The sequence below is a fragment of the Cynocephalus volans genome, chromosome 11, assembly GCF_027409185.1.
Source record: "Cynocephalus volans isolate mCynVol1 chromosome 11, mCynVol1.pri, whole genome shotgun sequence".
NCBI classification, from domain to species: domain Eukaryota; kingdom Metazoa; phylum Chordata; class Mammalia; order Dermoptera; family Cynocephalidae; genus Cynocephalus; species Cynocephalus volans.
The window spans coordinates 115,999,421-116,025,934 of record NC_084470.1 but is presented as its reverse complement, the minus strand read 5'-3'; the positions used below and the strand labels follow the sequence as shown (position 1 = coordinate 116,025,934).

At 37.8% G+C, this 26,514-nt stretch overlaps 1 protein-coding gene across 2 annotated transcripts in view; it reads right to left on the bottom strand.

Annotated features, from left to right (window-relative positions):
- Positions 1–8,158: 8,158 nt before the first annotated feature.
- DTL (denticleless E3 ubiquitin protein ligase homolog) overlaps positions 8,159–26,514 on the bottom strand; it is a 47,710-nt gene continuing 29,354 nt past the window's right edge. For both annotated transcript variants that reach the window (XM_063115177.1, XM_063115178.1), the window contains 2 exons: positions 10,426–11,258; positions 8,159–8,389 (listed from right to left, as the gene is read on the bottom strand). In XM_063115177.1, coding sequence (XP_062971247.1) covers positions 8,291–8,389; positions 10,426–11,258 — 932 coding nt within the window. In that variant the 3' untranslated portion in view covers positions 8,159–8,290. The remainder of the gene's footprint in view (positions 8,390–10,425; positions 11,259–26,514) is intronic.

Below are 26,514 nucleotides of genomic sequence, written 5' to 3'. Positions count from 1 at the left end.
TCCATTCTACTGTGGATGAACATTTGGGTTGTTTCCAGCTTTTGACTAGTATAAACAATGCTGCTATGAGCATCCTTATACCTGTGTATAAGGATGAACTCTAGAGAAGCTCATGTGCACAAAATGACCAGTGCACATGAGCTTCTCTAGAGTACAGGGGTGGGACTGTTGGGACGTAGGACATGTGTGTCTTCATCTTCACTCTCGGCCCTCATTTTTGTGGGCAAGCCTTTTCTCTACTTTTTCTTTTCTAAAGAATTTTAACTTCCGCACTTTTGTTCCTGTTTTTCTTTCACTTGGGTTCATCCATTTTCTTCTTGTGCTCCTATAACATGTTATTCCAGCTTATAGCCCTGCATATTCCTCCTGTAGTTAAGAATCGTTTCCTTGGAGCAATGTTTGTTCATACATTACTGAAGTAGGAAATGTATTTGGAACATTTTAAGAGTTCTCTTTTGAATGGACACAAAATGGAAAGCACATATTTGATTGATAGAGGGCCAGGGGCAGGCCTCTTTCTGGGAGGTATTATAGGATAGGAATTAGGACTGTGGGCTTTTGAATCAGACCAAATCCACAAGCTGCCGCTTGTTGACCATGTGCCCTTGGCAAGTTATTTACTTTGTGTTCTAGTTTCCTTATCTGTAAAAAATGGGGATAATAATTATACCCATTTATAGGACTATTTGTATGCATTACATGAAACAATCTAAAACTTTGATTATAAGAGATTTATAAATTTGGTTCAAGCAGGGAGACGAGGACAGACAGGTAGCATTCAGAATGCCTTGCAGTTATGTAGTGAGGATACATATTGTGTTTGTATCCAGTGTTTATACTGAGCTCAAACACTCTGTCCACCCCTCCTTGTGGGGTGGCTGGCTAGGTAGAAATGCATGATGCTGCCTGTGGTCACAAAACACACAGAGTAAAATGAACTGGCCCACTTGGGAATCACATCCACAACCCTGGCTTCATACATTACTCAACTAAGTTCAGTGGCCAAAATGACCTGACAAAGAAGAAGCAAATGGTATTAGAAATGCTGTCAAAGTAAACAGGAAGGCAAGAAGACACCACGGAATAACTCAAATTAACAAGCTGCTTTAAACAGTATTCTCTCTTTGTGCAACTTATTGCACAGGAGAGTTTGGCTACAGACTTTGTCACTTAACATTTCTTGGTTTTAGGAGATAATTTTCCAAAGCCAGATACTTAATTACAGGTGAAGCACTTAAAGGCCAATACCTCATTACTGAATTAGGGAACCGAGAAGTGTTTATCATTACCACCCTCAAGTTACTAATGTTCGTTTCAACTTGACTTCTAGTTGACCTCTTTATAAAGACATTGATTTTTGGACTCTTGTTATCAACATAGGGAAGGAGAATCTGAGCCAGTGGAATGAAAGGCCTTGTGCCCAAGTGTTACCGGACTCAGGTCCGGCTGCCCACCCCCTTGAAAAGGAAAGAAAAAACTCAGAAGTCAAATGGTTGGTGTTAGAAAAGCAGGTGTATTCAGCTGAAGGAGATGGTAGGCTGTCCCATCTCAAAGATTTACACTTACTGAGGGGTTTTTAAAGTTAGGCTTGAGGGAATGGAATGTGGGAGGTGAAAAGCAGGAGAGCAGGAGATGTGAGTTATGAGGGGCCCGTGTCTATGGGTCAGGTACAAGGTCTTGCCAAGGCCTCATCTGGTTTCTGTTCTCATCTTCGCTGTTATCTCAGGACCCTGCAAGGTTTTGATTTGCTCTGGTGTACTTGGCTGGTGCCCAAGGCCAGCTTCAGTCATTTGGCCTTGATCATTTCTCAAAACTCTACAAGTCTCAAAGAAAGAACTGTTAGCTTTGCAAAGAAGTAATTAGCTTCTCAGCCTTGTTTTCCTACTTAGCAAGCGAGATAAGAAAGTCAGGGGATGGGAAAAAAGAGCAGAAAGAAAAAAACTGTCCTTTTATAAATCTTCCCCCACTCCACAGCCAGGTTTAGGTCCCAACATGGCTTCAGTTTTGTTCACTCCAACACAAGCAGCTAGCATTATCTATCGCTCACAAATGTTTATGCCTAAACTTGTTTTTTAGAATAGCCAGATCAAGGGAACAGCATGCTCCAAAAAGCAACCATGAAACTCCTGGCCACAGACAAGTTTTGACGGCTCCTTTCTGGGCCCAAATGCAAACTAGGCTTCAGGAAGTGACCAATGAACCATGTTCCATAGTCCTCCAATCCAAACTGAACATGTTTGCATCCTTCATTTGCATAAGAGGACCTAAATGAGGACTTGGGCAAGGAGTTGGCTGGGAACTTAGTCTATACAGGCTACCCCCTTTCCTTTGTCCGGGGAGACACCACTTTGGGAATTATCCCCAGCGTACTCCATTACTTGTTATAATAAACCTTCCTATCCAGACTTCTGGTCTCAGTTGCATTAATTCACTTACACTCATTGAGAGACGGACCCCTTGAGTCTGGTAACACTCTGAGTCTCTTACTCCCATATACAGCTCTCTAAATCAAAGAAGGCTTTTGAAGAAGCAGCATTTCCAACTTGACATTAATGGGTAGGTTGAATTATAGAGGCAACAATGCCCACTGGGTTTTACATTTTAGTTTTTCAGTTCCTAAACCACTAGTAAGTTATTTCACAGTTACATTTAATAAACCCTCCTGTTATGCTTTTCAAATAATTCTTGGAAAATTGTATTTGAGTATATAACAGGGGATGGGAAAAAGGTGGAAGAGAAATTAAGATTGTGCTGAACGATTATCAAGTAAGTTTTTTGTTTCTATAACATATATCATCTGGTAATACATAACAGCTAGAGGAAAGGGCTGATTTGTATAATTACTTTTAGACACTGACTTTAAAAGTGAACAAGGCTATTAATAGAAAAAAAAATCACTCCTTAACATCTTTATTTGAATTGATAACTTTGGCACAAACCCACAAAGAGGATCCAAAATAGCAGTACTATCTATTTGCAGAGGAGCAGATGCCAGCACCTAATAAGAGCATGCCACATTCTGTAACTTCCTGTTAATTGAAAACCAGGGTCCTGAAAAGCATCAGTGGCAGCATAAATTTGATGCTCAGATGCCAACTGAAGCCATGTTGGGTTTGTCCACCAAAATGTCAAACGAACTTTCACAGTTGGTATTTTGGCACTGACGTGACAATGGCAACAAGTATTAGGCATCAAAAAGAGGAGCCCAGGGGAAAATCTCATCAAGTGAGAGCAAAGAATGTAGACTCTACACAATACTCAAATAAAATGTTTGAATCTTCTTTCGTATCCTACAAAATCAGAGCTACTAACACAGCAGAGTGGCCTATTTTGAACTTTACCTCTTATTTTATGTGCCTGCTCACTGGCCGAGGAGCACAATAGCATAACAAGTGATCTAGAGTTGGCTCTGAAGACCAGCAGCTGCAGCTTCCTCTAAAGGTGACCACACGTTAAACAATGTAGCAGAGCTGGGGGCAGTGGTCAGGAAATGGGAGGGTGGACTTTGTGTGAGCAAAGGCTTTGGTTTGCCTAAGAGTCCAGGATACAGATTTGCAGATTACAGCCTCTTTCAACAGTGGCCACAGGCCACATATGAAATAGTCTCTGTAATTTTCATGCGTACCCGATGGGACAAAGTCATGAATCTTAAACACCTGGGAACTGGAGACTTTTTTCCCACAGGGCTACTTGTTCCTTTCGAAAGTGCTAGGACTGGGAGGCCCATACAATTTTAAATTTTAAAAAATACCCAGGTGATTTTGATTTAGTTCCCATACTTTTGTAGACTACAGCTATATGGGAAAGGAACAGGAACAAGGTAAACTTTTATGTCCGTTTATCAAACATGAATAATAATCCCTACCTTCTCTACTTTATGAGAATAATGGCTAACAGTAACTGTCCAACAAACATTAGCTATTATGTGCCAGGCACTGTTCTAAGAGCTGTACATGTAATAGCCACACAATCGTAGTTCACAGACAGGAAACTGATTCACAGAGAGGTTAAGTGACTTGCCCAAGATCACACAGCTAGGGCTTGGATTCAAAGCTAGGCAGATTGGCTCTAGAGATCATGTTTTCAATAATCATTTATAATGCTGTAAAGAATATAATAAAAGCACGTATGAGAAAAGCATTTTACTTTGGAAAATTAAAGGTGCTCTAAGCAACTGATGAATTAAGTTCCTGGAGGGAAAAGTCGGCATCTAGTCAGCACTTGCTACAAAGTAGCTGTTCACAAAACAACTTCACTCAAAGGACTTAGAAATCCGATCTTTGCCTCTTTCTCTGAAATGCTGACTTTAGCCTACTAAAGTGCCACAGGTAAAATGACTCCTTTGGCAACCGAAAATAAGGGAAGCACTTGCTGCAGACCAGGTGTCTCACACAGAGGGCTTGGCACCCAGGTAGTGAATAAATAAATGTTGGCAGAACTGAATGCCTTCCAATCAAAGGCATTTTGAAATGAGCTATTCATATTCCACAAAATGGCTTGAATGCAAAATTATTTAGAATGTCAAAACAGAAGGGGGCATGTGGCAAGGAAATTAAAGAGAAATGGAATACTAAACCTTTGAAATTCAAAATAAAGAACCTGGTTATATATCCTTGAAAACCTCTTTCCTGTCTTAGCAGGGAAGTGGGAGGGATGAGTTTCTGGGATCAAACAAACCTATTCTTAAATAATATAATCTCTCTCATTTGTGTTGTATATACATACTTGCTGCAGGCCTACCAATCTGAACAAGCTGCTTAATATGCTCAGGTGAATGTTTCTGAAGGCTAAATTTACCTGACATCATTCCTTAACAGCCCCTATATACTTTTTACCATGCACTCAAACATAGCTCAGAAATAAAACAGGTTTTTCTACCTCTTTAGACAACAAAATGGTAACCTTATAACCAGTTAGGCTTGCATTCCTGGCATCAGATCTAGTAAAGCATTAAATTCATCTCAAATCCAAGAAAATGTTCCGCCTGCCTATAACTTCTAACCAGTATCTAAAGAGCTGATGTATAATGCATCTTTTCCATAATCCCCCCCCAAATTTAATGAGTAACTGGTTAATCCATAATGTGGTATGATCCAAACCTAGGGCAGGCAAAGAATTCCCTGTGAAGACCTGTGTGAGAGAGAAGCAGTGAGATCTACTGACAAGCAAAATCTCAGCTGGGCCTGTAGTCGTAGGAAGCAGAAACCACCTGTGCTGAATTCCCATAAGGACATTAACTCAGTTTTTCTAGTACAATATTCTCACCCAGTCTCTCTTCTGATACATATTTGTAAAATGTTGCACCCACTACCTAGTTGTGGAACTGATTGTGAGACTACTTGGCCTTTGCTTTAAGAGCAGTGTGTAAGGAAGTCCGACCCTCTTGGTACTAGGAAAAGCAGAAAAACGGAGAAAAACAGAAGAGCAGCAGTATGTCTGCTATGATAGCCTCTCAAAAAGCATTTGTTGAACTGACACGTGACCTACAAGTGTACTTTAAAAAGTTCACTGAAAAATACAATTAAAAAATAACACAAATCAGGGCCGGCCCGTGGCTCACTCGGTAGAGTGAGGTGCTGATAACACCAAGGCCATGGGTTCGGATCCTATATAGGGATGGCTGGTTTGCTCACTGGCTGAGCGTGGTGCTGACAACACCAAGCCAAGGGTTGAGATCCCCTTACCGATCGTCTTTAAAAAAAAAAAAAAACACAAATCTTTCCATGAACTTTTTGAAGACCCTGTGTACATAAGAACATGGTCATAAGCTACTTTCAAGTTTGGGGTAAAGGCAACACACACCTCCACTCACTTAAAAATTTTGTCTCCAGTCATCCATATTGCACAAAGTTTTAAAAAAATGCCTCATATACAGAATGTCCTGAAATATTAGGGTTTGGGGGTGGGTGGGAGGGTGATCTCCCAAGGGTAGCTACACATGGTCTTAATTCATCATCAGTTAAAATGTGCAGCCCAGATTAAAAGAGACATTTTAAGGGACTAATTAGTCAACCCTCACAAAAGTAAATTAAGGGCCTGTGTTGAAACAGCCACAAGCACTGTAGCAACAGTGGCTGGAATGTATTCAAATGGAAAAGTTTGGGCTGGAATTACTTGTTTAGAGAAAGAACTACATCACCCCACCCTCCTTCATCAAGTAATCCAAGCCATCTTAAATGCTCAAGGTCTGACCAAGCAAGATGTATTTTATTAAAACTTCTTTCAGTTTGAACTAGATTATATCCTTGGGAATAAACAAATTTTATTCAATGAACAAGTAGAAGAGATTCTTGATTACTACTATAGTTCTTTTGTGTAGACTGCTTCTAGGTTAATGCAAAAAGCTCAGAAAAGGACATCAGATAAGATAAAATGCTTTATTATTCAGGATCAGCTCAAAGTTTGACACTGACACAAGGAGAGATAATTATTATCTCATTACATTTGACCTTTGGCATCCAGTTGAAGTACTAGTTTTCCAAGTGGGACATATTACACCCAGTAGACTCTTGGCACAGTTTCTGAAAGCCGCATTTACCCCAATTTCATTCGGTAGTGCTGCCAGGAGATGTTCAGGGATACATACAAAATCACCTACTTTATTGACACTTTTCTTTTTCACAGAGTTTTCCCCCCACTGGCTTTCGAAGCGAGAGAGATAGGGTTATTGGCAAGTATTGGTCAAAAATAACACCTCCCCACAGCCCAACACTCAAAAATCAAATACCAAATATTAGCAGATTTCCTAAATATTCAGTTAAGGCGATGGTGTGCTTGGTTTCGATGAGAGCAATTCTACGGCTTCCCTTTTTGTTTTTCTCTTTGGATAAAACCATGGAGAACCTATCCTTAATTGACCTATGCAGTTCTGGTTGTTACAAGCATAATATAAGTTCAAAGGAATTAAAGAGTTTTCATTAAGAATAGATTTTAAAATCATGACAAAAAATAGGAATAAAGACTATGTAGTAATAGAGATATGGATACAATAATAGAGATAGAGACATACCCATAATAGAGATATGGATAAAAGGAATCAAGTTTCGTCACTGGAAAGGGACTGACTCCCTTCCATGCATATAAAGCTTCTTTTCCATAAGGTTACAAAGGGGAATAATAGAAAAAATGGTATATTTCAAGATGACTGATACATAATTGTTGATTAAGGGAAGGATGTTTAAGATCTTTTGCACATTATTAATTTAAAGTCAGTCTATACACTCTCTATTAAATATCTAGAGAAAATTCCATGACTTTTTCGCTCAGGGCTATTCTAGAAGGTTATTGCCTTTAATGTACATGAGAAAGCTAAGATTTATTTTTCAGGTTCTGGATTTTCAGTTCAGAGCTATCTTTTATAAAAATATCAATAAAATCATTATTTTTTCTTAAAATCTGATGACATTTTTTAAAAAGTTGCAGCCCTATAGAACTGAAGACTGTACCCGATTCAAACCCCAGCTTCAGTGTATGACTATTGATTTTATAAAATATCTTCCTCTACTAAATGACAAAAATCATAACCTACTATAGAAAGTGGTGTTGGTTTGGTAACACAGTAAATTGCTTGGTAAAAATATGGGGACCTTAAATCTCATGTGGGAGATATATTTGGGGGAAAAAAGACAAATATAGCTTTCTATTTTTGTTGTTCTAGTTTCTCCAAACAGTTGACATTTTATCACTGCACTTAAACTAAAGATGACTTTAACTCAAGAGAATGTATTTTAACACTAAACTGATATAAATGTACTTATCTGAACATCACACTTTTACATATACTTAAAAAAAACAACACAAAAGCGTAGTGAAAAGATGATCTATTTCAAATAAAGTTATACTTGTCTGAGGCAGAACAGATCCAGGGGTCTTCAGCAGAGGATTTCGTCCGCAGTTGGCCTTCACAGATAGGCCCCGTGCTGTGGCTGGCAAATACTTTCCATTGTGTACAGAAAGTTTCAGGGTAACCAGAGACATGTTTCGTTTTTTGCCTCCATGAGCTGGGATGTCGTTATTGCAGAGAAGATGCATAATTTAAAAAGTGAAGACTATTCACTCAAAATGCTACAGTGACAAATTTACTTTATGAAATTTAAACACAGATTCATCCTGAGGAAGCTGCGTATACACTATGGTAGTAGAACCAGGCTAGGTGCATTTCAGAGTTGAAAGAATTTTCTCTAAAAATGAAAAGATGGTAGGTTTCTTAAAGACCAGAGTTTATATAGTTACTCTTGTATTTTTCATCTTGTTTTAGTGGACCAACGTTTAGTTAATTACAGACAAGAATCTACAATTCTGTTGAGTGTTCAGGACTACAGAAGTCATCTTGTGACTTTCTATGGAAGTATGTACAGATTTTCCTCATGGAGCTGGGAGTAATGGTGACCTAGAAGAAGAAAAGTTTAGATTTCAGAGATTTCCTAAGAAAAAGTTCAGCTGTTACCTCAGCAAGTTACCACTAAGGGGTACCTTAAGTTAGGATGCCTAGAAATTTGATTAGTCAGCCAGCTTTCAGTCCCAATACTTTTGATGGCAATGTCTCTTTCGGCTGATTTTTACTGAATATAATAAAAATTTAATAGACGGTATAAGGAAGGCAGGCATAGACTTTTCACGTGAACAGAAAGTGTTTATCGGTTAAGCCTCCTAAAAGTAGAACCAACAAGGTTACAATTACCATCCTTTTTGAAAAAATTGGTAAATCAGCCTCCCCAATTTAAAATGAGATAGGTATTCAAATAGCAGCTTCTATCCTCTTCTGAAGGTCTATATTATCATCTAGATAAAGAAAAATTCTTTTATAGAAACTTTAGCTTCAAAGAAATTATAAGACTAGCACACGATTTTTAAAACCTTTAAGATTTAAATATTAGTGAAAACAGTTTTTCATTGAAATTACTTTCCTCCACACAGCTGAGACCAGCTCCCCTGGAAAAAAAATAGAAATTTTAGCTAGGGGCAAAGGGCAGCCATAATTTTGAGAGAAGAAAGGAGACTTTATATATATTATATATAAAGAAATACATATATATATATATATATATATATATTTTTTTTTTTTTTTCCATTTTCTGTAGCAAGGTCTTGGTTGGAGTTTGTGTACGAAGCAGTCTTTAAAATATTTCTAGTGTATTTTTCCTAAAATTCCTAAAATGGGATAGACTTCATGACAGTAAGGGGGGGGATATGAACACTTATTAAACCAGAACTGCCCTAAGGTTATCCACCTTCTGCCCTTTAAAAGGGAAGATGTTGCTGATCATGATTCCTGGATTGAATTTCTATCATCTTACCACCTTCTCCTTAACTCAGAACAAGAACTATTATGAACTACAGTGAAAACTTCCCATGGGCCGGCCCGTGGCTCACTCGGGAGAGTGCGGTGCTGATAACACCAAGGCCCCGGGTTCGGATCCCATATACGGATGGCCGGTTCGCTCACTGGCTGAGCGTGGTGCTGACAACACCAAGTCAAGGGTTAAGATCCCCTTACCGGTCATCTTTAAAAAAAAAAAAAAAAAAAAAAAAAAAGAAAACTTCCTTAACCCACCTCCCCTTAACCTCAGAAGCTTTTTATTCCCTCTAACCAGTGCCCATAATTCACCCAATGCTCGCAGATACTTCTGCCTCCACTATTATAATGAGTTATATGCTTTTCCAGGTTCACGAACCTATTTCTGCCAGCAATATCTGTTATTGACATTATCTAATTTAAATATTTTGTCAACCAATGAAATATGAGTGCTAAAAAGATAAATGAAACAACACTGAACGTTTAAACGAGTAGATATAGGTACCAAAAACATTGGTGTGGGAAAGATGACTATAAAAGATCGAGGAGAAGTCATAAAAATCTGTAAGGATTCTGCACTTAAATTGCTTTGTAAGTATATAAGTTTCACTGTAAACTTAAATAATTGCAAAGTGTAATTACAAACTGGAAATCTACTTAGGGATGTTGGCAACCTTCCAATGAACAACAGCTTTATCTATAAAGAGAATAGCATACTGTCTAACAGGAGAGGGGAGATATTTTTGAACTGATATCCTAGAACACAAGGAAGGCTTTAGTGAATGAGGCAACAGGAGGAGGAGTATGAACCTTGACAGGAGGGATTTAAATAGGAGTAAATAGGTTGCCAGATAAAATAGAGGACACCCAGTTACATTTGAATTTCAGACAAACAACAAATAACTTTTTAGCATAAAATTTTTTAGTATTAAATATGTCCCATGCAAAATTTGTTCTGTATTTTTATGTGCTAAATTTGGCAACCCTAGGAATAAACAGATTGACTTATTTCCCCAAGCATTCTGACTTGAGAAGAGATCTTTGCCTGGCTCCCTTCAAGTTAGATAATGTATCTTCCCACTGGCCCCCTTCAAGTCAAGAAATGTATCTTCCCACCACCTCTGACTTACCGGGGCTGGTGACGTCTTTCCACTCTGTCTCCTAGAATTGGGTGTCTGGGATGATGGACTTCGTGGGGACAAATTCTCAGCCTTCCGTTTGGCTGCCATGGCCAACAACCAGTTTTTATTCTCTGGGGAGCTATTCTCTTTGCCTACCACTTCAGACCCTTCTCCACAAGGTCGCAAAGGGAGAGGTAGCGTTCCACAGCTTTCTGAAGCATAAGGACTGACAGGAGAAGGAGGCTCTGAGGTACTCGTACTAGCTCCTTCAATCTTGCTTGACTTGGTAGGGCCTAGAGAGTCCTTACCAAGGTCTTCCTGGTTACCAGCAAGGCAGCAGAGATCCAAATGAAGATTTTCAACTTGGCCGTCAAGCTCAGTCACACAGTTGCAACTCTTCACACACTTTTGTTTCACACTCTCCAGACAGCTTGAGTCTAGCCTCCTCTTTACTCTATTTCTAGACTCAGAGGAAGCCTCGGCTTGGGATGACTTCTGGCTCACAGGAATGAGGGCTTTTCTTGGAGATGTGATCTTGGCCTCAGAAGCAGGTGGAGTGATGGGTGGTGAGGAGGAAGGTGTTCGGGTCACCCAGTTTCTAAGTGACATCTTGAACGATGAGGGTGGCTTGGGAGAGACAGAGGAAGCAGAGCCTCTTCTGTTGATAGGAGACCGGGCCTTGGCAGGAGGGGTTTTAATAGAGAATGTGGGAGTATTTGAAGGAAGAGGGAGGTCTCCAGCACAGCTTGGAGCACAAGCTGCAGAAGATGGGGAGGAAATGGATGGACTGCTCCTTACTCTGGGGGCTTTGGCAGGAGTACTCTGGCTACTCATTACTGTTACTGAAAAAGAAAAGAGGAAAATCAGAAGTGAAAGCCATGCAAAGTCCCTAAATTTTCATCAAGGAAAATTATAGCTAACTTAATCATCCAATGTTCAATTTGCCAGTAAATAGGTTACATAAATCGTTTGCTTCCTACCATATCCTTTTAGGATTTTCCTTCCTCTTTCCTAACTACCAGCCTCCCAACTACCCTGTTATAAAACATATACTTGTAAAAATCTAGAAAATACCAAAAAAACAAAGAAATTTAAAAGCAACCAGGTAAACACTTTTAGCATTTTTCTATATTTGTGCATGTGACATATATTATACACCTCAAATTTTTTATATACAAAAATGAGAACATAATGTATATACTATTTAGTAACCTTTTTTTAATCAATGAAATTTATCTATTTTTTATATACTTATGGTGTACAACATGATGTTTTGATATATGTATACATTGCGGAATAATTAAATCAAGCTATATAACATATCCATCATCTTGCATACTTAAATTTTTGGAGTGAGAACATTTAAAATGTACTCTCAACAATTTTCAAGTTTACAGTAATTATTAACTAGTCACTATGCTGTACAACAGACTCCAGAACTTATTCCTTCTTTATAACTGAAACTGTATACCCTTTGACTAACATCTCTCGTGACCCCCCCCCCCCAATCCCTTCTTAACCACCATGCAACTTCTTTAAATGAGATCATGTAGTACTTGTCTTTCTGTGCCTGGCAAACTTAGTATAATGTCCTCCAGGTTCACCCATGTTGTTGCAAATGAAAAGATTTCCTTATTTTTTAAGTCTGAAAAATATTACAGTGTGTATATAAACCACATTTTCTTTATCCATTCATCCACTGATGGACAAAGGCTGATTCCATATCTTTGCTATTGTGAATATGATGCAATGAACATGAGAGTGCAGATACCTATCTCTTCCACATACTGAAATCATTTCTTTAGATATATACCTAGAATTGAAATTGCTGTATCATATGGTAGTTCTACTTTTCATTTTTTGAGAAACCTCCATACTGTTTTCCATAATGGCTGTACTAATTTACATTCCCACCAACCAACAGTGTACAAAAGTTTCATTTTTCCATATCCTTACCAGCACTTGACACCTTTTGTCTTTTTGACAAAAACCATTCTAACAGGTATGAGGGATATACCTCATTGTGGTTTTAATTTGCATTTCCCTGACGATTAGTGATGTTGAGCATTTTTTCATAGACCTGTTGGCCACTTGTATGTCCTCTTTTGAGAAATGTCCATTTGGGACCTTTGCCCATTTTTGAATCAGGATATCCTCCTTCTTAACATATCATGAACATTTACAACATTAATACAGATTTACATGAACATTTTTAACTACAAAGTATTCTAAGGTATAGGTGTTCCACAACATATTTAACAAACCCTCAACAGAGGATTACAACAGTAAGATAGGTTGTTAACGACATTTCAGTTTCATAAACTGCCACTAGCATTCCTGTACATATTCTTGAGCGATGCTAGGGCAGAAAGGCACTAACTGGGGCTCTCAAACAGGAACGCACAGGTCTAAAATCTGGCATAATCACTTACTATGTGACTGGGGCACAATCCTTCATCTCCTTGGATTCCGTTTCTCTATCTGTTAAGTGGAGATAGTTTTTATCTCCAAAGATCAATTACTTGTTAAGGTTATCAGAACTCACACGGCTTCCCACATTAATTGACAAATGACTACTATCTTCCACATGCCAAAAAAGCCTTTCAGAATCTCAATGCTTGCTCTCTGTAAAGCGAATCAAACTTAGTGGGCAGGACTCATCTCTATGTGTCCTTGTCCCTTTGTCTACACACAACAGCAAGTACTTCAGGCAAATTCATATAAACTTCATGCTCCTTCCCCCTCATGCCCCACCAAGGTCAACATTATATTTTCTCATTTTCCTTCTGAGCTTTTTAGATCTCTGAAATAGTGCTCCTGTCTTCAAATAACAAGAACATCTAATTTTCTCAGTCACAATGAGTAGTAACTCTGATATTTAATTCAGTTTAATTACTGAATTGCATTTATATGTAACTGAACTTAGGATAGGCTGATATAAAAATGCAATCTCTTTTAGCAGGAATAAAGATGTACAAGCCCTGACTTTAGTCAGTTAATTATCCTGTCCTTTTTACCCTGTGCTTTTCACTACTCAAACAATCATGCCTTGAGACAGAGAAATTCTACAAATTGACTTTTGCCTAAACTTTTCTCATCAACCATATCTTTAGAACCAGCCAAGTGATACTGCTCCTTCAATAAAGATCATTACTGGAAAACCCCATTTTGTCATAATGTGCTATGCAAAGGACTCAGTAACAGGGACTTGACTATGGAGACTCTGGTTATAGTTCTTACACTCATGCTTTAGAGCTTGATTACAGTTATTTCAGGAGAAATGGAAGTTTTCACTTTCTGTACTCCTCAGTGCACATCAGCAGTCACTGCACTGCTGTCACAGTCATTTGTTCCATTGAAGTGGGTTGAAGTGTACACTTAAGGCAGAAAGTCTTAAAACAGTATGGGTCTCACAAAATGCTGATTCTAAGGCAGAATTGGGGAGAAGAGCTGGGCCAGGGACAAATCAGGTATCTAAGTTTCTGATACTTGCATGGCATGCTCTGGAAGTGTTTACTAAAGGTCAGTGGAAATCTGATGTGTTGGGAAGCTGGGGCATTTTTACTTCCTTCAGGATGTTATGATGAAGGAGGGAGTGGGCCACAGGGCTCAAAGAGAAGATTTTGTTAATTTTGAAGGTTAACAAAACTCTAGGTCAAATTTAAATCTTTTTTTTAAAAATAGTAACTAGATTATAAAAGTAATGAAAGTTTATGGTAAAAAATTTCAGATAGTACAGAAAGTGAAAAGACTCTTTAGCCTTCTCATTTCACTCCTATGTTCCTGTGCATTCCACAATTTTCTATACGCCTTTTAGCACATACAAAGCCTTATATATATTATACCTTAAAAAAAAAAACTAATGGATTATCCTATATATGTACATGTTCTGCAGCTTGCTCTTTTGCCCTTTTCTCTATCTTTTCATATAAGTACACATAGAGGCATTACATTCTTTTTAGCAGCTGCATAGTACGTCACTATATTGACCTACAAATTTAAATATGACATGCCATTTAGTACTTCATGTACTTCAGCGGATCAACCCTTACTGACCCTAAGCAGTGTATGAGATCTGATGACATGGTAGCATAGACTGGATTAGTGACCCAAAGGCTTCCTGAAAGTCTGTTCTTTTGAAGAATTATAGAGAGCTTACTAATAATCAATTTGCAGCTTCTTTCTATATGAAGGTTTGCCATCTGGACTTCCCGTCCCCTTTCAGTTATATCATGTTCTATGCTACTTTAGGATCCTGTAACAGTAGACTACATGCTGCTTCCTGAGTAGGCTGTGCTCTGTCACATCTCTGTCTTTGTTCATGTGGTTTTCTTGCCAAGTCTGCCCTTTCTTTGCCAGGCAAAAATTCTTCTCATGTTTCAAGCTCTGATGACAATGTTAACTCCATTGTGAAGCATTCACAAACTTTTTTCCACCTCTCCTACAGAGCTCCTCTCTCTCAGAGGAAGTGGGTTCTCAGAGCCCTTTGTTTATACATAGGAGAAATGTTTACAATGTACCATAGTTTTTGTATCTGTCTCCTAGACTAGACAGTAAGCCTAGAGGACAGGTGATGATGATTTACTCATTTTTAGGCCCAATACTCCTGTAGTGCCCAGCAAGAAATTATTTAATTATTATTTATTTTAAATTATTTATTTAAAGAAATTATTTAACAAACTTTGTTAGATTTCATTACTGCTGAGAAGGATAAGGATAAAATTCTAGGTATCAGGAAACTTAATCTATAGTTATCTTGTTGATTTGTAAGACTGCAGCAAGCACCTGAGATAGAACAAGTAAGGTTTTCTTCTCTTTCAGATAAGGATAATCATCTTAAGTCACTTAATAATACCTAGACCAGAGGTTCTCAATCCTGGCTGCATAACAGACTTACCTGTATCTTTATGAAAATACAGCCACTTGGCCTCAATCCCAGACCTATTGAATTAATCATTGGGGACGCACAACTTATAAAAAGCTCCATGAGTGTTTCTGTTGTACAGCTTAGATTCAGAACCATTGGCTTCAACAGTGCTATGAGATCTCTGGCTGAACCACTGTGAAAGAATAGTAAGCGATGGAGCAGGTGCTGGCTGGGAAAAGTAGGGCAGAGGGAAAAGAGGGCTGTGCCTTGGCATTTAAAGCCTTCCAGTTAGTGTGTTAAAATGGCCAGAACAGAAGAAATGCAGCCCAAGACAGCAATAAGGGTTGGAGTGGCAAGAAGAAGTTTGGGAATGCAGAGGAACATAATTTTCAAAATGGCAATGTAGTTAGCAGCAGCCAATCTGTTGCTGAAAGCTGGCTTAAAGGGTTGAATGGCCAGAGTGCCAGCCTTTGGCATCCATGTCTAGTTATTGCTCTGAAGTGCTCTTCAGAGTAACCCAAGCATTACCCAGAAATGGAGAGATCCAGGTATAACTCCCAGTGTTGTCTTAACTTGAACTTTGCTTTGACATGTTAGGTTCTAAAGGAGCAGTACTGTAGAGTGGTTCTGAACATATGCCCTAGAATCAGCCTGCCGAGGTTTAAACTCTGGTTCTACTACAACTTCGTATGTATGTGATCTCAGGCAAGTCTAACCTCCTTGACAGTCACTTAGAACAGCTGTGCCAAGACTTAATAATGGCTAAATGTTATTGTTATTATTATGGTCTAAATTTAGTCAATATGTATAACTTTTTGGTGACGTAGCTTCTAAAATTAAGAATAATTAATGACACACTAAAAACACTTCATTAAAAACAAGATACTTTTCATCACCATTTTAAAAAAATGGTTATAGCCATTATTCTACCTCCAGGAATCTATTTTAATGAAAGAGGGGACCCTAAATTTTGGGGGTGGGGAGAAACCAACTTTTGACAAAATATTGGAAACAAAATGTCTAACTACGATAGAACAGTTAGGTAAACTCAGTAGACTATTTTAAATAGTGTTGCAAAAAAAAAAAAAATCACATAGAAAGTGCTTAAAAAATCACATTCAGTGAAAAAAGCCCCAAGAAATCAAAATGTATGGGGGTACTTCAAAAAGTTCATGGAAAAATGGAATTAAAAGATAATACAAATCTTTCTTTAAATTTTTTTGAAGATGCTGCATATATACAGCAGAACTATGGCTCTACTAAAAAGAACCTATGCATAAAGGGGAAAAAAATCTCAAAAAATAACTGTGTTAATTAAAAATTAAAATCATATGTAAGCGGAGGAAATGCTGATGACTTTTTTCCTTGTATGATTCTTCTCTTTTACATTTTCTACAGTTAGAGAGAGAAAAGTACATCTAAAGACAGGCAGCAGAAAGACATCCCAAGGTCATGCATCAGGAGACTTAACACAGTTAAATGTCAATACTCCCCAAACTGGTTGGTCTATAGAGTCAATGCAACATTTAGCAAAACCCCAGCTGGCTATTTTGCAGAAATTGACAAGCTGACCCTAAAATCTGTGAAAAGAAACACAGAATAGTCAAAGAAAAGGAAAACTGAACAACTCAGACTTCCAGATTTCAAACCTACTACCAAGCAATGGTAACCAAGACAATGTGCTACCAGCATAAGAACAGACATACAGATCAACACAGTAGAATTGACAGTCCTGAAATAAACTCTCACATTTATAGTCAACTGATTTTTGGCAAGGGTGCCAAGACAATTCAATGCGGTGAAGAATAGTTTTTTTAACAAATGATGCTGAAAAAACTGGATATCCACATGCAGAATAAATTTGGATCCCTACGTCACACCATACACACATAAAATACTCAAACGGGACATAGACCTAAAACTAAAAACCCTCTAGAAGAAAACATTGTAGAAAATCTTTGTGACCTTGAGATAGGCAATGGTTTCTTTAATATGACATCAGAAGCACAAGTGACAAAAGAAAAAATAGATAAATTGGACTTTAAAAGAATAGAAAGTTACGTGTCAAGGGACATCATAAAGAAAAAGAGAAAAAACCCACAGAGTAAGAGAAAATATTTGCAAACCATTATATGACAAGGGACTTATATCCAGAACATATAAAAAATGCTTATAACTCAACAATAAAAGACAAATAACCCAATTAAAATACAGGCAAAAGATTTGCACAGACATTTCACCAAAGAAAATATAGAAATGGCCAATAAGCACATAAAAAGATGCTCAATTTCACTGGTCAATAGGAAAATACAAATTAAAACCACAATGGGATACCAATTCACACCCACTAAGATGGGTATAATCAAAAAGATGAACGATACCAAGTGCTGGCAAGGATACAGAGAAATTGAAATCCTCATTTTGAGTGTTGAAATATTCTAGAATTAGATTGTTGATGACTGCACAACTCTGAATCTACTAAAAAATCACTGAACTGTATCCTGATCTAACCAAAATCATGACCCTGTATTAGGAGGATGAGGAACGTCAGGTTTGGTAGCAGTGAGACACAGGAAAGAGAGCTAAACCTTCATCTCACAAAGGAAAGGAGTCAATAGATAAAGCTGAAAATGGCAAAAAAAAAAAAAAAAAAAAAAAAGAAAGAAAAAAAGAAATAGAAATACACAATATTATTTAGAAGTATAGACACACACATCAAAGAATCAGCTACAGGATTTGAAAGTGGTTGCCTCTGGGAAAGGGAAATTGTGAGGCAGAAAGTCTGGGGACTGCTGTTTATCTTATTCATCCCTGTAGAACTAGTTGACTTATTAAACTATAACACTAATAAGATAAAAATTAAAAATTTTAAAAGAAAGCAAAAACAAAAAACAAATCAGGCATCATCATCAAAGACTTCACAGAAAGTAGACTAGTTCTGCATCAGAGAAGTGACTAAATAAGTCATTAGAAAAATGAGCATATATTCTCCCTGTTTCACCTTCAATCCCCCAATTACCTTAAATCTTGAGGGCTAAAGTAAAATGAATCTTTAAGCTTGAATTTCAAGCTTATTTATATATATCTATTGCACATAAGGATCCCCTTGGACTTGCTCAGTGCTTTAAGATTTTTGCTCTTGGTTAACTGTTACTCTCTTCAACATTATCTCTGTGAATTTGTGTGTGGTGATTACAAAATTCTGGTTTCTTAGTTTCTGGACCTCCTTCTAAAATTAAAATAATCTTGTCCCTTCACTCACCTAAACCACTTATTCCTTGATCTTATTACCAATACCTGAAAATCTTCCATTATCTCAATTTCAATCATTCCACTCTGCTCACCACCTATATTCCCAGCTCCCTTTAGTACTCCAATTTCAAGGATCTTTCATTCCCAGGGGGCACTCAGTCCATTGATAGTGCCACTTTTATACTATCCCTCAGCCCCACTATGTCCTCATTTCCCTCCTTACCCAGGTTAAATCCTATAGTCAAGCACAATCATTCTCTTGCATCTACCCTCAACTTTTTTGCTCATTTCCCCTTACTTGCTTTGCTAAACAATATCCTCGCTTAAATCCAACTCTACCTACAGTGTACCTGTGCCTGCAGAGCAAACACACAAATATGCTGAGCACTAACTTTCAATTAATGACTGCTAGCTTTAAGTTGATTCTTACTGCCCAACAATCATATTTCCCTGGTTCATTTACTCTATTCTCTAGATGACTATTTCAGACTTTATGTCTTCTCAAATCTCTACCACCTCTTCCCTCATCCTTATTCTCAGTTGATGACCCTGATTTCTATTTCACTGAGAAAATGAAACCAACAGAACAGAAGGAAACTTCCAGAAGTTCCGACCATCCCATCTCTCCACCTACCTGCACTGTACTTATATATTCTGCCTTCTCTCCAATTACTATGGATAAATTATCCACGTTCCTGGCAAAAGCCTACTCTTCTACTGTGTATCAGATGGTATCCCTACGTGCTTACTGGAGGACATTGCTCCAGTAAATTTCCCTGAATCAATTTTCCCTCTTTCTATAGGATCCTTCCAATCACATATAAAATGATATGTTCTATTAAAAAAAAAGAGAGAATAAAACAACAAAACAACCCACAAACTCCAACACAGCTTCTTTCTCCGGTTACATCACTTTTTTCTTTCCTTTATAGTAATATTCCTTGAAAGAGCTGTCTATACTTACAGTCTCCAAGTTCTTTTCTCCCACCCTCCTGAATGACACCAATCAGGCCACCATCACTCCACTAAAACTGCTCTCATTATAGTTGTCAAATAACCCCCACATTATCAAATCCAAAGGTCAGTTTTTAGGCCTAATCTTATTTGGTATGGCAGAAACATCTGGTCAAATTCATCCCTCTTTTCCTTTATTTACTTGGCTTCCAGGACATAATTCTCCTAGTTTTTCTCTTACTTTTCTGGTTGTGCCTGCTCAGTAGCCTTTAATGGTATTTGTCACCTCCCCAGCCTCTAAACACTGGGATGCCCCAAGGGTCAGACCCCAGACCTATTCTCTTTTCTGTCTATAGCTATCTTCACCTACATGATATCAAATCCCAAATTTACAACTCCAGCCTTGAATTGCAGAGTTAAACATCTAACTGCCTCCCTAACATCTCCATCTAGATGTCTAATAACTCCGCGCATCCCAGCAGCCTGGCCCAGTGCCCACAGAACAGGGAGACGTCCAGCAGGGGAGGTGGAAACTCGGCAGACACCACACACCCTGCAATACCACCTCGTGACCCAGCAGCCCAGCCGAGTCCAAGCTGACCAGAGAGGTGGCTCCCCAGAGAGGCCCAAGACCCGAGGCAACCACACACGCAAGGCACTAGTGGCCAACTGAGCAGTCACTGAGGTAGCCATACCAAATTGGCAACCCCAGCAACATCTTAGTCAGACAATAGTGTCAAACCTGTGGACTGTGAAACTCCCTGCCACAATGAATAAACATCAAAGAAAAGATACCAGAAATACAAAAAATCAAGAAAGTACACCACCAAAGGGTAATAACTCTCAAGCTCTAGATCCTATAGAACAAGAAGCCCTTGAAATCACTGACAAGGAATTTCGAGTGATAATTCTAAGGAAACTGAATGAGATACAAGAAAACTCAGCTAGACAACATGATGAAACGAGGAAAAGTATACAGGACCTGAAAGAAGAGATGTACAAGGAAATCAATGAGCTGGAAAAAAAATGTAACAGAACTTGCCAAACTGAAGAAGTTATACAGTAAAATAAAAAACACAACAGAGAGTTTAACCAGCAGACTTGCAGAAGTTGAAGAGAGAACCTCTGAACTTGAAGATGGGCTGTTTGAAATAACACAGGCAGACAAAAAAAAAAAAAAAAAAAAAAGAAAAAAGAAAAAAGAATCAAAGGCATTGAAGAAAATCTGAGAGAGATATCAGACAACCTTAAGCGCTCAAATATCTGAGTCATGGGTATTCCAGAAGGGGAGGAGAAAGGAGATTGCACTGAAAACATATTCAACAAAATAGTGGCAGAAAACTTCCCAGGTATAGGAAAAATCACAGATCTTCAGATCCAGGAAGCTCAACGATCTCCAAACGTATTCAACCCAAAAAGGTCTTCTCCAAGACATGTTATAGTCAAATTGGCAAAACTCAAAGACAAAGAGAGAATCTTAAAAGCTGCAAGAGAGAAGCATCAAATCACCTATAAGGGAGCCCCAATCAGACTAACATCAGACTTTTCATCACAAACCCTAAAAGCCAGAAAGGAACGGGATGATATATTCAAAATACTAAAAGACAGAGATTACCAGCCAAGAATACTCTACCTGCAAGGCTATCCTTCCTAAATGAAGGGCAAATAGTGTATTTCTCAGACAAACAAAAACTATGAGAGTTCACCACCACACGACCACCCTTATAAGAAATTCTCAAGGGAGTACTGGGTTTGGTTCCTGAAAAATAACTACCACTGCCATAAAAACCCAAGAAAAATCAAAACCCACTAGTATAATAAAAATGGCATTCATGAAGAGAAAACAAACAAAGAAAAAGGCTATCTACAACACAAGGAACCAACAAATACAGAAAACAAACAGTAAATCAGAAAGCAAGGAACAAAAGACAACTAAGACAACCAAACAATAATCAGTAAAATGCTAGGAATAAATCGACACTTTTCAATAACAACTCTTGATGTAAAAGGCTTAAATTCCCCAATCAAAAGACACAGATTGGCTAACTGGATTAAAGAGGAGGACCCAACTATATTCTGCCTTCAAGAGACCCACCTCACCCATAAAGACTCACATAGACTAAGAGTGAAAGGATGGAAAAAGATTTACCAGGCAAACAGAAAAGAAAAACAAGCTGGAGTAGCTATTCTTATATCTGATAAAATAGACTTTAAACTAAAAACCATACAATGAGACAATGAGGGACACTACGTAACAATAAACGGATTGATCCATCAAGAAGACATAACAATCATAAATATATACGCACCCAATGTTGGAGCAGCCAGATTTATAAAACAAACTCTATTAGACCTAAAGAAGGAAATAGATACTAATACCATAATAGCAGGGGACCTGAACACCCCACTGTCAATATTGGACAGATCATCTAGGCAAAGAATCAGCAGAGAAACAAAAGATCTAAACAATACTCTAGACCAATTGGACTTAGCAGGTATCTACAGAACATTCTATCCAACAACCTCAGAGTATTCATTCTTCTCATCAGCACATGGATCATTCTCCAGGATAGATCACATATTAGGTCACAAATCAAGTCTCAACAAATTCAAAAAAATTGGAATTATCCCATGTATCTTCTCAGACCACAATGGATTAAATTTAGAAATCAATAACAAATGAAATTCTGGTAACTATACAAACACATGGAAATTAAACAGCATTCTACTTAACGACATATGGGTCCAAGAAGAAATCAAGCAGGAAATCAAAAAATTTATTGAAACTAATGAAAATAATGATACATCATACCAAAATCTGTGGGATACTGCAAAAGCAGTAGTAAGGGGGAAATTTATTGCATTAAATGCTCACTTCAGAAGAATGGAAAGATGGCAAGTGAACAACCTAACACTTCACCTTAAAGAACTAGAAAAACACGAACAATCCAAACCTAAAATTAGCAGATGGAAAAAAAATCATTAAGATCAGAGCAGAACTGAATGAAATTGAAACCCAAAGAACAATACAAAAGATCAATGAATCAAAAAGTTGGTCTTTTGAAAAGATAAATAAAATTCACAGACCATTAGCATGGGTAATAAAAAAAAAGAGAGAAGATTCAAACAAGAAAAATTAGAAATGAAAAAGGTGATATTACAACTGATTCATCTGAAATACAAGGAATCATTCGAGACTACTATAAACAACTATACGCCAACAAATTTGAAAATCTGGAGGAAATGGATAAATTTCTGGACACACACAAGCTCCCAAAACTGAGCCATAAAGACGTAGAAAATCTGAACAGACCAATAACAATAAAGGAGATTGAAGCTGTTATCAGAAGGCTCTCAACAAAGAAAAGCCCAGGACCAGATGGATTCACAGCAGAATTTTACCAAACATTCAAAGAGGAGTTGACACCGATTCTTTACAAACTATTCCAAAAGATTGAAACAGATGCAAATCTCCCAAACTCATTCTATGAAACAAACATCATCCTGATACCAAAACCAGGTAAAGATATAACCAAAAAAGGCCGATATCCTTGATGAATATAGATGCAAAAATCCTCACTAAAATACTAGCAAACAGAATACAGCAACACATACATAAAATTATTCACCACGATCAAGTGGGATTCATCCCAGGGATGCAAGGTTGGTTCAACATACGCAAATCAATAAATGTGATACACCATATTAATAAAATCAAACACAAGGACCATATGATCATCTCTATAGATGCTGAAAAAGCATTTGATAAAATTCAACATTCATTCCTGACAAAGTCCCTCTAGAAGTTAGGTATAGATGGAAAGTATCTCAACATAATTAAAGCCATATATGATAAACCCATTGCCAATATCATCCTGTATGGGGAAAAACTGAAAGCTTTTCCTTTTAGAACAGGAGCTAGACAAGGATGCCCACTCTCACCACTCCTATTCAACATAGTGTTGGAAGTACTAGCCAGAGCAATCAGAGAAGAGAAGGAAATAAAGGGCATCCAGATTGGAAAAGATGAAGTCAAACTGTCTCTGTTTGCAGATGACATGATCCTATATATCGAACAGCCTAAAGCCTCTACAAAAAAACTCTTGGAGTTGATAAATGATTTCAGCACAGTAGCAGGATACAAAATCAACACACAAAAATCAGTAGCATTTCTATTCTCCAATAGTGAACATGCAGAAAGAGAAATCAAGACAGCTTGCCCATTTACAATAGTCACCAAAAAAATAAAATACTTAGGAATTGAGCTAACCAAGGAGGTGAAAAATCTCTATAATGAGAACTACAAACCACTGCTGAGAGAAATTAGAGAGGATACAAGAAGATGGAAAGATATCCCATGCTCTTGGATTGGAAGAATCAACATAGTGAAAATGTCCATACTACCCAAAGTGATATACAAATTCAATGCAATCCCCATCAAAATTCCAGCAACATTTTTCTCAGAAATGAAAGAGCTATCCAGACATTTATATGGAATAATAAAAGACCACGCATAGCCAAGGCAATGCTGAGCAAAAAAAATAAAGCTGGAGGCATAATACTACCTGACTTTAAACTATACTACAAAGGTATAATAACCAAAACAGTATGGTACTGGCATAAAAACAGACACACTGATCAATGGAATAGAGAATCCAGAAGTCAACCCACACACCCACAGCCATCTGATCTTTGACAAAGGCACCAAGCCCATACACTAGCGAAGAGACTGCCTCTTTAGTAAATGGTGCTGGGAGAACTGGATATCAATATGCAGAAGAATGAAACTAGACCCATACCTTTCAGCATACACTAAAGTCAACTCAAAATGGATTAAAGAATTAAATATACACCCTGAAACAATAAAACTTCTTAAAGAAAACATAGGAGAAACACTTCAGGAAGTAGGACTGGGCAAAGACTTCATGAATATGACCCCAAAAGCACGGGAAACCAAAGGAAAAATAAAGAAATGGGATTATATCAAACTAAAGAGCTTCTGCACAGCAAAAGAAACAATTAACAGAGTTAAAAGACAACCAACAGAGTGGGAGAAAATATTTGCAAAATATACATCTGACAAAGGATTAATATCCAGAATATACAAGGAACTCAAACAACTTTACAAGAAGAAAACAAGCAACCCAATTAAAAAATGGGCAGAAGAGCTAAGTAGGCATTTCTCCAAGGAAGATAAACAAATGGCCAACAGACATATGAAAAAATGCTCAACATCACTCAGCATCCGGGAAATGCAAATCAAAACCACACTGAGATACCATCTCACCCCAGTTAGGATGGCTAAAATCCAAAAGACTCTGAATGATAAATGCTGGCGAGGTTGCGGAGAAAAAGGAACTCTCATACACTGTTGGTGGGACTGCAAAATGGTGCAGCCTCTGTGGAAAATGGTTTGGAAGTTCCTCAGACAATTGCAGATAGATCTACCATACGACCCAGCTATCTTCCCACTGCTGGGAATATACCCAGAGGAATGGAAATCATCAAGTCGAAGGTATACCTGTTCCCTAATGTTCATCGCAGCACTCTTTACAACAGCCAAGAGTTGGAACCAGCCCAAATGCCCATCATCAGATGAGTGGATACGGAAAATGTGGTACATCTACACAATGGAATACTACTCAGCTATAAAAACGAATGAAATACTGCCATTTGCAGCAACATGGATGGACCTTGAGAGAATTATATTAAGTGAAACAAGTCAGGCACAGAAAGAGAAATACCACATGTTCTCACTTATTGGTGGGAGCTAAAAATAAATAAATAAATTCACACACACACACACACACACACACCGGGGGGGGGGGAGAAGACATAAAAACTACAATTCCTTGAAGTTGATATGACAAGCATACAGAAAGGACATTGTTGAGGGGGAGGGGGGAGAGGGAGGGGGGAGGAAGGTTTCGGTAATTGGCCACAATAATCAACCACATTGTATATTGACAAAATAAGATAAAATAAAATAAGAAAAGATAGATGTCTTATAATCATATTAAACAACCTATCCAAACAGAATTCTAGCTGCTCCCTCCTAAACCTACTCCTCCTGCAATGATTCCTATTTAGTTTAATGAAACTCCATCCTTCCAACTTCTCAAGCAAAAACTCTGAAGTTATCCTTGATAACTCTCCCTTAAATCCCACGTCTGATCCTTCAGCATATTCTGTTGGCTTTACCTTGTAAATATATCCAGAATTTGATGACTACTTATCATATCTTCTGCTACCACTATTATCATATCTTCCGCTACCACTGGTGATGGTCCCAGTCACCATCATCACTTCCTGGATTATTTCAATGGCTTTTAAAATTAGCTTCCTGCTTTTACCATGATCAACTTACAATTTATTCTCAACACCAGAGCAAGAATGATGAAGTTAAAAGTCAGATCATAATAATCCTCTAGTCAAAACCCTGTGGTGGCTTTTTGTCTGTCAGCAAAGTCCTAAAGAACTTCATTTTCTACAACTTTTCCCTTCCCTTTCCTTTGCCTGCTCCAGCCATAGGGGCTATAGTTAGCCTCTTTAAGGAAGAGAAAACATGCCAGGCCTACTCCTGCTTCTGGGTCTCTGTAGTTGCTATTTTGTCAGCCTAGAATATTCTTCTCCAAAATATCCACATGGCTCACTACTTCACTTTCTTTATTCAAATGTCATCCTTTCATTGAGGCCACCTAACACAATTTAACAGCATACTTGCTATATTTTCCCTTCCCTGTTTTCCATTTTTCCTAAGCACTTAGTGTTATTCGACATAGTAAATATTTTACTTTTTCATATTGTTTATTACCTCTCATAGTAATATGTAAGCTTTATTTATACCTTTGGGATTTCTTTATTCTGTTGTTCATTGCTGAATCCCCAGCAATGAAGAACAGTGTCCAGCACGGTAGGTGTTCAATAAATATTTGTTGAATAAATCCACCATTGTATTGTAGTGCCTTGTGTAGATGATAAGCATAGACTGCTTGGAAAATGTTTATTAAAAAGAATGAATACCA